Raw genomic sequence first — 13,708 nt, 5'->3', positions numbered from 1 at the left:
TTACGTATGTTGCATGGTGTTTGGAATGATGAAGTTTCATGATTTCTGCACTGATGACTGGCTCCAATGCATTGTAATCATATGGCAAATCTGGTAAAGTATGCTTTTGACGTTTCTCAGCAGACATCACATTTGCATTATATCTGAAAAATAAGAGTCCAGTTACATTTCTGTTACACCAGAAATACAAATGTCTTCATCAAGTTTGTTTTAGGCATTTTTTACATGTAATAATAGGAACTACTTTCCAATTACTAAAGGCATTGCTACCTTTACTGTCCTCCTGTGATGACAATGAGCTAACATCCTGAAATCTCACTTCAACCCTTCATTAGTTTCCCAGTTGTTGCTTACTCTAACAAACTCACCATATTTAAGCCAAGAAATGTTAATTACAAAAATTAAGCAAAACTCGAACACATTAATTACATTTATAAATAAAAATTCCTGTTATTAGCTAACAATGTAAATTTAAGTCCTGGCTAGAGTGACTGAAATACCGAAACAGTCGCTATTGGGTATTGGCTTTGACCCATGGCATCAGCAAAATGACAGACACAAGCAACTCCTGCAAACCCAAAATGGCAACCAAGAAATCACTGGACAGATGGTATACATAGGCACAAGAGAGGTAATAGAAGAAAAACTTCAACTAATTGATGAAAGATGGAAATACAAAAATGATTATGGAAAGAAAGGAGAGCAAGAGGAATATTCGATACTAGTCTGTGGCTTTGACCTGTGACAATTTAATGGGCGCTGTGACATCACCTTTTAGTGTGTATTTTCACAGTTCGGTTGTTAGCTGTCAAAGCCAACGAATGTGAAAGCAGAAAACCTGGTGTGGTGACAGATTGGTCTGTAAGCTTAGCACCTTGGGGGAGAAAGGTGGAGAGATGGGGAGGGAATTGGTAATTATATCATGTTGCAGCTGCCATATTGTTCACAGCATTTGTTGCACATTTCTTATGTCACTGGTCAAAGGCAACTACTAGTATTGCATATTCATCTTCATCCAGGACAGAAATGAAATAATATTTGTCAACTACAAATGAAATAAACAGGAAAAGTAGGGAAGCCAAGGTGAAAAGACTGCAGACAACATGGAAAAAAAAGTGATGTTAAAAGCAAAGGCTTTTATCATCTGTAATGCAAGATTAATTCCACTGTTAAACAGAGGAGTGATCAACTAAATGAAAAGTGTACACAGGCGGCCTCTGAGTGGAAGGTCTTGACTGATGATGTGATAGAAGATTTAATGGGGGCGGATACAGAAGGATCCAATATTAGTCTTAGTTTAACAGAGCTGTGATCAAATAAGGAAGAAGGCACAGAATATTTTTTGGAATTTCTAGAGTCACTGGGGGAAGTAGCAACCAAATGACTACTGAAGTTGATGTGAAGAATCTGTGAGTCAGGATGTAAAATTATTCATGCCACCCAAAAGACAGCGAGGAGAGATAATTGCAAGAACCATAGAGCTACCAGGTTAACAGCTCATGCATCCAAATTGCTAGCAAGAATAATGTACAGCACAAAGGAAAAGAAAATTAGGATCAGTTAGATGATGGTCTATTTGGCTTTAGGGAGGATACAATGACCACCAGAGTGGCAGTTCTGTTGTTGTGCTTGATAATGGAAGCAATACTTGAGAGACCTCAAAGAAATTTTCATACGATTTCTCAAGCTAGAAAAAGGAATCGACAACCTAAAATAGAACAAGATGTGCAAAATTCTCAGAAAAACTGGAGTAAGCTATAAGGAAAGACTGGTAATACATAATATGTATAAGAACCAAGAAGGAAAACAAGGATGGAATACCAAGAACAAAATGCTCACATTAAAAACAGAGTAAGACTGGATGCAGTCTGTCTCGCCTACTGTTTGTTCTCTACACTGAAGAAGAAATGGTAGAAATACAAAAAAGGTCCAGGATTGAGATTAAAATTCAGGTGGAAAGGATATCAATGTCAAGACTTACTGATGAAATTGCTAAAGTGAGGAAGAATTACAGGATCTGTTGAATGGAATGAATAGTTACGGAGCATCCACTGTGGACTGTGTGTGTTATGAAGAAAGATGAAATAATGAGGAATAGCAGAAACAAGATTAGTGAGAAACTTACTATCGAAATTGGGGACCAAGAAGTTTGCAAAGTGAAGGAATTTTGATACCTTGGAAGCAAAATAACATGACAGGCAAAGCAAGGACAACACAAGAAATGGACTAGCCACACAAAGAAGGCATTACTGGACAAAAGACACCTAGTAGAATCAAACAACAGCCTTAATTTGAGGAAGAAATTTCTGAGGGTGTGTGCTTGGAATGCAGCATTATATGGAAATGAATCATGGACCACAGGAAAATAAAGGAGTTCTGCATCTGGGATGTGGTGGATGCTATAGAAAGATGCTGAAAATTAGGAGGAATGATAAATGAGGTTTTACACAAAATCAGCAGTGAGAGAAACATGAGAAAAACACTGAAGAACATGGTGCAGAATGACAGGAGATGTTGCAACATCAGGAGCAAACTTCCATGGTACTAGTGATAGCTGTAAAGGGTAAAGATTGTAGGAGAATACATCCAACAAATAACAGAGTACACTGCATCCAAGTCCTACTCTGAGATGAAGAGGATGGCACAGGAGATGAATTCATAACAAGCCGCACCAAATCATTCAGTAAACTGAAAATTGTAAGTCTCATGCAACTGTAATAAACACTAGACAACAGCAATTCAATCATAAAAAATATATTCATAATAATTTAAACACCAATATGACAACCCCCCCCCCCCCCCAACTCCACTGAAACAAGGAACAAATATAAAAGTTAAAAAAGAATCCATTAATCTCATATGATAAATCTTTCTGTTCTAACCCAAGAATGCCAATTTATCGCTCAAACAGTTCACACACAGGGAAGACAAGGTACAATACAACTAGCAATATACAACTAACTAATGGCCTATACAGCCAACAGTTCCAACAGGAGGTGCACCTGGCATATTGCACACGCAACTGCTATTATGTTAGCAGGTCAGGTGGCCTCTAGAGGCTGAATCAAGCATAAACTTCACGTGCGAAGTAAAAAGTGGTGCACACACGAGACTGGTAGTTACAGCACTTTCCTTTAAAAAATACAATTGGTAACGTTACCTTCAATCAAACAATATAGTTAAACTAAACTCCATCCTACCAACTAACCATACATACAAATAACCTGTAACATGCCAATGTGAAGATATATCTGGTATCATCAACATCAATTACCCATAAAGCTGAAATGAAATAATCAGTTCCCACCAAACATGTATCAAAACATTTATTATAAAATCAAAATATCTAGGCTAGTGAGGAAGATGGAGAAAGGGCAAGGGGGGGGGGGGGGGGGCAGCTCCAGTCAATATACAAACCAAATAACAACAAATAAATAAGACTAAATAACACCACTTTCCCTCAGACAAGCAAGCAAAAGCGCATTAAGTCGTGCAAACAACATTGTAACCTGCCAGTCAAATTTATTTAGAAAACAGTTTACGCTTGAATCTGAGCTGAGAAAAACATGGATATTTTTTAAAAACCCAAACCAGTGTATAAAATTGGGTTTTTCTGGGTTGTATTTTTTTTTTTTTTTTTTTTTTTTGTATTGACAAACAGTTAAGTTCAAATTCTTGTGATAAAGTTACTAAAAACACTAACCCATTCTTACAACTACCTTATTAGTGCCTCATTTCTTTCCCTACCGGCACTGCATCTAATGAGAAATTCTTCTCCACCTACATACATGTTTGGCCAAAATCAATAAATGGCTGATTCCATGTGAAACTGAGCCTCAGACTTATTTCAATTCTCTTGACTTTAGCTTGGGAATGAGAAAACCCAATAAATACATCTAGTGACCAGTAAAGCAGTGTTTAATGTGCAAATAACTACATGTAAGTGTTGAAAGTAAGTATATCCCATCTGGGACACTTTTTTTGTATTATTACTGAAATCTAAACCATTTAACACTCGGTATTTTTAAGTTACATTGCTTGGTGTAACAAGCGAATTAATGGTTTAACCAAAAATGACTTCTTATTTATTCAGAAAACAGGAAAAACAATGTCAGCACAAAACAGAGAGAACTTTGAGAAAAGTTCAGAAAGATGCCAGGAAAGACAGCTTATCCATAAAAATAAAGAAAGAGACAATAATAGAAAAATATGGGAAAACATGAAGACTAAGGCATCTTCTTTCAAAAATTTTAATTGAACATTGTAAGAACGAAGCTGAAATGAAAAGGAAGTACAGGCTTAAGTTAAAATCCACAGTGAGTGAAGATGAGTTGGTGATCTGAGCTTCTCAGGTATGATCATATGTCTTCAGCCCCCGCCATGTAGTTTCTCGGGTACAGAAGGTGCTTCCTTCCAGCCACTCAAAAAAATCAGCTTGTATGGGAAAGCCTGCCTAGAAGGTAGCAAGTGGATTTTCTTAGGAGACAAGAAAACACCTTGTAAACTTACAGGTATTAATCTGCTCAGAATACAATACTTTTTCACAAGTGATTTTGTTACCTTGTATGAAGGATATCAAGTCTATTATATAGGCCCAGCAGCTGGCAAAATAGTTTGCAGAAACATTACATGAATGTGACAGTAAAGGAAGATTTTCTTTTTTTAAGTACAAATATCCACGTATTGAAATCAAGTTTTTCAAATTACACCTGGAGTATACTCTCTCATCTACACAAATTCTGAGATGAGTGATGAACAACTATAATTTGAAGACTTGTAGACAAATTATCTTGGACATGTTACAGGTCACAATCCCATGTCTACAAGATCATGCCAAGAACTTTTTGTTCGAGTTTCAAAATGCAAGATATCAGCCAAATACACCTGTGCAACTGCACAGAGGACTTTTCTTGGAGAAAACTGAGAAATACAGATAATGTGACAATACAATGAAAAGAGTAACCGCCACTCAGCATATAGCAAACATATTGAGTTGCAGGAAGGTACAACAATAAGACTGTCAGAAAGTAAGCTTTTGACCAACAAAGCCTTCATAAGAAATAGGCACCACACACATACACTATGTGATCAAAAGTATCTGGACACCTGGCTGAAAATGACTTACAAGTTCGTGGCGGCGCCCTCCATCGGTAATGCTGGAATTCAATACGGGTTGGCCCACCCTTAGGCTTGATGACAGTTTCCACTAACGCAGGCATATGTTCAATCAGGTGCTGGAAGGCTTCTTGGGGAACGGCAGCCAATTCTTCATGGAGTGCTGCACTGAGGAGAGGTATTGATGTCAGTCAGTGAGGCCTGGTATGAAGTCAGCGTTCCAAAACATCCCAAAGTTGTTCTATAGGATTCGGGTCAAGACTGTGCAGGCCATTCTATTACAGGCATGTTATTATCAAGTAACCACTCCATGACAGGCTGTGCATCTCAATCAGGTGCCCAATCATGTTGAAAGAGGCAATCGCCATCCCCGAACAGCTCTTCAACAGTGGGAAGCTAGAAAGTGCTTAAAACATCAGTGTAGGCCTCTGCTGTGATAGTGCCATGCAAAACAACAAGGGGTGCAACCCCCCTCCATGAAAAACACGCCCACACGATAACACCACTGCCTCCGAATTTTACTATTGGCACTACACACACTGGCAGATGACGTTTACCGGGCATTCTCCATACACTCACCCTGCCATCGGATCGCCACATTGTGTACCGTGATTTGTCACGCCACACAACGTTCTTCCACAGTTCAATCGCCCAATGTTTTCACTCCTTACACCAAGCAAGGTGTCATTTGGCATTTACCAGCATGATGTGTGGCTTATGAACAGCCACTCGACCATGAAATCCAAGTTTTCACACCTCCCACCCAACTGTCATAGTACTTGCAGTGGATCCTGATGCAGTTTGGAATTCCTGTGAGATTGTCTGCACAGATGTCTGCCTATTACACATTACAACCCTCTTCAACTGCCCGCGGTCTCTGTCAGTCAACAGATGAGGTCGGCCTATACGCTTTTGTGCTGTATGTGTCCCTTCACGTTTCCACTTCACTATCACATCAGAAACTAAACCTAGCGATGTTTAGGGGTTTGAAAATCTCGCTTAAACATGTATGACACAAGTGACACTCAATCAACTGACCTCGTTCGAAGTCCATGAGTTCCAAGAAGTGACCCATTCTGCTCTCTCTCGCGATGTCTAATGACTATTGAGGTCGCTGACATGGAGTATCTGGCCGTAGGTGGCTACACAATGCACCTCATATGAAAAACTTATGTTTTTGGGGGTGTCCGGATACTTTTGATCTCACAGTGTATGATCTCTCTCTCTCTCTCTCTCTCTCTCTCTCTCTCTCTCTCTCTCTCTCTCCCCCCCCCCCCCCCCCCCCCCCCCCCCACACACACACACACACACACACACACACACACACACACACACACACACACACACAGAGAGAGAGAGAGAGAGAGAGAGAGAGAGAGAGAGAGAGAGAGAGAGAGAGAGAGACGACCATAGTCTCTGAGGCTGCTGAGGAGGAGGTTGGGGCAAGGAGGGGGAGGGACAGCAGGGTAAGGGTGGGGGGATAGTAAAGTGCTGCTTGTGGGAGCACCCAGGGACAAGGTGGGTAAAGGGTAGGGCAGCTAGGCAAGTCGGGAGGGAGGGGGTTGGTTGTCAGATGGGTGGCAGAATGCGGAGGGGGAGGGGGAGTAAGAGAAAAGGAGAGAAGTGAAAGGACAATGGGTGTGTTGGTGGAACAGAGGGCTGTGTTGTGTTGGAAGTGGTTAAATGGGTAAGATGGAGGAAACGAGGGTTACAGGAACATAGGATATATTGCAGCGAGAATTCCCACCTGCACAGTTGAGAAAAAGCTGGTGGATGGGAAGGATCCAAATGCCTCAGGCTGTGACAGCAGTCACTGAAATGAAGACATCAAGACGGGCAGCGTGCTCAGCAACAGGGTGCTCCAGCTGTTTCTTGGACACAGTTTATCGGAAGCCATTGATGCGGACAGACAGCTTGTTGATTGTCATGCCCACGTTGAACACAGCAGAATGGTTGCACCTTAGCTTGTAGATCACATGACTGGTTTCACAGGTAGCCCTGTCTTTGATGGGATAGGTGATGCTTGTAACTGGACTGGAGTAGGTGGTGGTGGTGGGAGGATGTATGGGACAGGTCTTGCCTTTAGGTCTGCTACAGGGATATGAGCCACGAAGCAAACAGTTGGGAGCAGGGGTTGTATAGGGATGGACAAGGATATTGTGTAGGTTCAGTTGGCGGTGGAATACCACTGTGGGAGGGGTGGGAAGGATCGTGGGTCGGATATTCCTCATTTTAGGGCACAATGAGAGATAGTCAAACCCTGGTGAAGAATGTTATTCAGCTGTTCCAGTCCTGAGTGGTACTGAGTCATGAGGGGGATGCTCCTCTGTGGCCCGATGGTGGGACTTTGAGAGTTGGTCGGTGACTGGAGAGAAGGCATAGGATTTGTTTTTGATCAATGTTGCGGGGGGGTTAATTACAGTTTGTGAAAGCCTCAGTGAGACACGTGGTATATCTCGAGAGGGACCATTCGTCACTACAATTGCAACAGCCACTGGTAGCCAGGCTATATGGACGGGACTTCTTCATATGTAATGGGTGGCAGCTAGCAAAGTGGATGTATTGATGGTAGTTAGTAGGTTTAATATTGATGGAGATACTGATGTGGCCATCTCTGAGGTTGAGTGGGGCCAGGTGTAGCAAATGGGCAAGAATGTGTTAAGGTTCTAAAGGAATGTGGATAGGTTGTCTTCAACCTCAATTCAAATCATGAGGATATCATCAACGAATCTGAAACAGGTGAGAGGTCTGGGATTCTGAACATCTAAGAAGGATTCCTCTAGATGGTCCATGAATATGTTGGCATAGGATGCTGCCATGTAGCTGTAACCCAGATTTGTTTGTATGTGATGCCTTCAAAGGAAAAGTAAGGGTGGGTGAAGATACAGTGTCATGGCGACTAGGAAGGTGGCTGAAGGTTTGGAATATTTTGGAAACTGGGAAATTTAGTGTTATACAGTGGTAAGGCCATGGTATTAGAGATGTTAATGTAAATGGAGGTGGCATCAATAGTGATAAGCAGGGCACCATATGGTAAAGGAAAAGGAACTGAGGAGTGTCTGCAGAAGAAATGGTTGGTATCTTTTATATAGGAGGGTAGGTTGTGGGAACTAGGCTGAGGGTGTTGGCCTATGAAATCAGATATTGTGGCACAGTAACCAGTCGTGAGGGGATGTCCCGAATGGTTGGGTTTATGGAATTTAGGTAGCATGCAGAATGTAAGAGTTGTGTTTGAGTGTGCAAGTGTGTGTGTTTTGTTTTTTGTTTTAGGATGCAAAAACTTGTGTCATTCGCGCCCATGTCACAGCCATAAACACAAAGACAAAAAGGGAGTTAAAACTGAGTATGCATTACGCCCAATTGATGGAAGGAGAGAGAGCTAAAAACAGATACTAGGAGAAAGGTCCATAAAATACGCCACAGAGAAACAAGTTTCCTGAACTAAAGATTAAATGTCCTTCACCATATTGCTATGATGGATGAAAGGCAAAATGCAGTCGACAGCCCGCACATCGCTCATTAATACAGTCGATAACTCGGACTGCAAACATAAATGAGAATATAAGTGGTTAAAAAACAGGCTTTGCATCAGGAAATGGCAAACTGCCAAAGGTTGAGGGAATGAGCACATAGTCATGGTGGAGCACCACTTAACAAATGGCGATGGCTAAAAAGACTGAGCCCAATATGCAACCTAGCTAAAATTATCTCCTCACAGAGAGAGAGCCGGGAGGAAGTCGTCCAAGCTGCTGGGAGAGGCTTAATTCCCCAGAGCTTGTTGCCATGAAGGGAGGACCAGTGGTGATGCTAAAGTGACACCACCTGCAGACAGATGGCAACATGAAGGTCATCGGAGGGAATGGAAGAACTAGTGGGCTGAGGTACGAGGACTGCAGCCTTGGCAGCAGTGTCAGCGGCCTTATTTCCCATCAGACCAACATAACCAGGAACCCACATACACATCACAGTGGCTCCATCAAGATTGAGCAAGTGACAGCTTTCTTGGACTCATTGCACTAAGGGATGGATGGTGTACAGCACACAGAGGCTCTGAAGGGCACAAAGAGAGTCAGAGCGGATGACGCATTTGAAAAGCCTGTGTCACTGGATGTAGTGCGTGGCGTGATACAAGGCAAAGAGCTCTGCTGTAAATAATGAGCAACATTCCGGAAGCCAATACTGAAAATAATCTGCACATATGACAAATGCACACCTGACACCATGATCATTCCAAGAACTATAAAAGTACACAAAGGTACTATCGTGAGGTTCCACGTGAAGGTCGTGGAACTTATGGTGATTGAGTGAGGCTGGAGTACAGCCTTAGAAAGCTAAGGAGGCCAAAGTGAGCTTGGACCACCTTAAGAAGACAAGGTGGTGAAGGGTTCACACCCATCAAGAAGCAGGTAGTGTGAAGTTAAACTGCCAGAGCAAGAGTCAAAAGTGAACTCCTGGAGGTAACAGACAAGAGGGACGCGCACCATACTGGCGACCAAAGGATTCATCAGAGGACGCATCAGACGGGTGGCTGTCACGGTGGGATGACAATAGTAGTTCGGCACCTTCTGAATATGGACTCTCAATCAAACTAGTCTAAAGGCACCAGTGGCCAAACGAATGCCATGATGATGGATAGTATTCAGACAGCATAAGAGGGACGGACATGCAAAGGCATAAACGAAACACCTGTAGTCTAGTTTCGAATGGACAACGTTTTGGTTTAGTTTTGCTTTAGGGTACAAAGACTTTGAAGGGCGCTGAGTGAGTCTGAGCAGAGGACACAATTGAAAAGGCTCTGTCACCGGCTGTACTCCAAGGCTTGATACAGGGTGAAGGGCTCAACTGTAAATACGGAGCAGTGGGCCGGAAGCTGATATCGAAAGACACGCATGCCAATGACGAAGGCACACCCGACGTCACTTCAGTCCAGGAGCCATCAGTGTATACATAGGTACCATTGTGAAGTTCCATGCGAAGGTCATGAAACTGAAGGCGATAGACTGACGCTGGATTAGTGTCCTTCAGAAACGAATGAAGGCCAAGGTTAACATGGGCAGCTTCACAAAGCCAAGGTGGTGAAGGGTTCACACCAACTGGGAAAGTTGCACGTGATGTGATGTTAAGCCACCGTAGCAGGTGCCGAAAGCGGACTCCAGGAAGTAACACAGAAGAGGGACGCACCCCATACTGGCGATCAAAGGAACCATCAAAGCAGCAGAAGAAGAAGAAGAAGAAGAAGAAGGCATAGGATGGGTGGCCATGCATGGCAGTCAAACATCATGCCTACTTGCTGACGAGAAAGTCACGGCATTATGACAGCAGTAGTTTGGCAGCTTCTGCATGAGCACCCACAATCAAGTTTCAAATGGACAAGGGACCGGTACAAACAGAGGTGGGTGGTCCAATACACTATGCAGGAAGTACTGTTGAGGGCACGTAGGACACTGAGGAACTGCATGCAGTGAGCTGCCATGTAACACACGTGGGAGGTCGAGAGAGTTTCATATTAAGCATCAGCCCCAGGAATTTCGTAGTGTCAATAAACAAAGAGCAACCTGACCAAGATGTGAAGATGGTGGAAGAAACCAACTGCATCAGAAATTGATACAAACGGTTTTGTCATTGGAAAAGTGAAATCCATTGTCATTGCTCCATGAGTAAAGACAATCCAAACATCGCTAAAGTTGCTGCTCAAGGAGACAAGTCCATGGAGAACTGCAAGAGGTCGCAAAATCATCAATGAAAAGGGAGCCGGAAATGCCCAGTGGGAGACACGCCATAATAGGGTTAACAGCAATAGTAAAGAGGATGATGTTCAGGACAGAACCCTGAGGCACGCCGTTTTCCTGTATACAGGTGTCCAACAAGGCAAAACCCACACATACCATGAAAACTCCGTCATATAAAAATTTCTGAAGGAAACTGGGCATGCGGCCTCTTGGGCTCCACATGTAGAGAGTATGGTGGATACCAGTCCACCAGCAGGTGTTGTAGGCTTTCTCCAAATCGAAAAACACAGTCACAGTCTGGTACTTCCACAGAAAACCATTCACGATATGGGTGGAAAAAGTGACGAGATGGTCAACTGCAGAACAGCAGGCTAGAAATCCACACTGTGAAGTGGTTAGTAAATTGCGAGACTCAAGCCACCATACCAGCCAGGGATGAATCAAATGTTTCATCACCTTGCAAACACATCTGGTGAGAGAGATGGTGTGATAACTAGAAGAAAAGTGTGTCCCCTTACCTGGTTTAGGTATGGTTATGACAGTGGCTTCACACCAGCATCTGGGAAATGTGCCCTCTGCCCAGATGTGGTTGTACGTATAAAGCAGAAAGTGCTTGCCCGCTAGAGAAAGGTTCTGCAACATCTGAATGTGAACATCATCTGGCCCTGGGGCGGAAGTTCATTGTTAAGTGATAGCATGATCTAACTCCCTCATAGTAAAGGCGGCACTGTAGCATTCAGGGTTCTGAGAAGAGAAGGGTATCGCCCGAGCCATCTCCACTCGTTTCTGATTCAGCAAGCCTGGGTGATAGTGGGTGGTGCTTCAAATCTCTGCAAAATAGCGGGCCAAGATATTGGAGATAGCAATAGAGTCTACTATGACATCATCTGCTACTGCCAGACTGGAAACTGGGGAATGGATCTTGGTCCCAGAGAGCCATCAGAGGTTGGCCCACAAGATGGAAGAGGGAGTAGAACACTTAAAAGAATTATCAAAAGGAGAAGCACATCAGCAATGATGAATAATTTAATGATTATAAAGAATCCGCCTACACTGCAAATAGAAACCAGATGTTGACCTAGGTTTCGGTGCGGATAACCATGCCTTCTTCGGAACACACTAAAACTACAAACTGCCTAAAGAGGCATGGTCCAACATTAATACAGAATGCCCAAAAGGGCAAAAGACTCACATAAAATGTAAAATGGATGGTATGTGTGTACCATGTAAATAGCTGTACTTAGCTCAAATGTCAGAAGCATGCTTCCTCACCCCAGCCAACGTTCAGTGAGCCATGGGCTCTCTAGTAAACTGAAGTGGAGCCGGCAGCTAGGCTGTGAGAATGTCAGAAAGGAACACGCATGTGCAAACTGAGAAATCGTCCTCTTCCATGTGATTGGCATAAAATGTGTTACGCAAGTGATCTGATGACCAGGTCAAACGCGCAGGAAGTTAATGCGTGTGTACGTATAATGTCCTAGCTCGAGGACAATTTTATAGAACTATAGAACATGGATAGGCTTAAACTATATATGTGGGATAGCAAATTCCACGGATGGTCAAAATGCATGCACGCAGGACAGACAAAATACCATCAGCTAGAAGCAGGCTAAATATATGGGGGATGAATAACCCATTTTTCAATTACTTAGGGATGGTGATAGTATTTGATGACTATGGTTGGATAAGCGTGTTAAGTTACTATCTTAAATTCTAAGTGCTATTGGCCAGAAGAGGGCCAAATCAGTATGACAGGCTTAATGTAATTGCGTGAAAGGATGCACAACGTCGGCTTCATCGCCCTTAATATCTAACAACTGACAGAGGTCATTTTGAATAGTGTTATGGGATACGAACCAAAACAGTGTAAAAAGAACCTAAAGCTAAACTAGTTTCTTAAAATCAGGTACTTGAGGTACTGAATCATGTGGCTTGATCAAGTGAGGTCTGTGAATGCTTATAGCATGGAACAGACAAACAACCTTTATGTTCTAATAGCTGTTGACGTGAAAGGTCAAATAATGTAACAGGCTTAATATACATGCGTGAAAGGACGTACAACATCGCTTTCATCGCCCTTATTATCTACTGACCGACAGATCAAAGTGATTAGTGCTATCAGCTTTATAATCATTAGTAAAGGAAATCCAGCTAGCTTTTCTGCTATACTGAAGAATGCGATGACACTGTGCACACAACTGTTTATCATGAATGCAGTTTGCCATTGCAGGATGACAGTTAAAAATATGGAGAGCATGTCTCCACGGGTGAATTGTGTAGCAGCACGTCTCAGTCCACCAAGAGGCCAGGACATGGCACAGTAATGAAGAAATGCGACAAACGGAATGTTTTGCGGTGCTAAGGATAACATTTGTAAGTTATTCTACCTGGTCATCACAACTGGGGAAATGTTTGTTGATCCCCAGGGAGGGGTAAAGCTCCCAGTTGGCTTAGTAAGCTGTCACTTGGGTGTGCACGTAGGTGGGATAGGAGTCAGCAACTGGACACCACATAGGAAATGGTCACTCAAGTATGTGTCTGAGAGAACAGACCACTTGAAACAATGGACAAGCTGGGCAGCGTAGAATGAGAGGTCCAAACAGGAATAGGTGTGCATGGAGTCTGAAAGGAACGTATGTGCTGCCACATTAAGGGGATGAAGTTTAGGTGAACGCATTAAAGTCCCTCAGCAGCACAATGGGACAAGGGAGTTGCGAATAAGCTGGAGGAAGTATGGCCCGTTGACTCCAAATGATGGAAGGTTGTGAACGATACAAAGGGGAAATGTCAAGCGAGGAAAGAAAATGCAGACTGCAACAGTTTGATAGTCAGGGAGATGGGTTGACTACGAACATCATCCTGGA

General features: G+C 42.9%; 1 protein-coding gene across 1 annotated transcript in view; it reads right to left on the bottom strand.

Moving 5' to 3' along the window:
* Window positions 1-13,708, bottom strand: part of LOC124773703 (superoxide dismutase [Mn], mitochondrial) — a 45,874-nt gene that overhangs the window by 19,407 nt on the left and 12,759 nt on the right. The window contains exon 2 of the mRNA XM_047249424.1: window positions 9-143. Within this exon, the coding sequence (XP_047105380.1) occupies window positions 9-143 (135 nt within the window). The remainder of the gene's footprint in view (window positions 1-8; window positions 144-13,708) is intronic.

Source organism: Schistocerca piceifrons, chromosome 2 (genome assembly GCF_021461385.2).
Source record: "Schistocerca piceifrons isolate TAMUIC-IGC-003096 chromosome 2, iqSchPice1.1, whole genome shotgun sequence".
NCBI classification, from domain to species: domain Eukaryota; kingdom Metazoa; phylum Arthropoda; class Insecta; order Orthoptera; family Acrididae; genus Schistocerca; species Schistocerca piceifrons.
The sequence above is the reverse complement of the archived record's forward strand: the minus strand, read 5'-3'. Positions and strand labels throughout refer to the sequence as shown.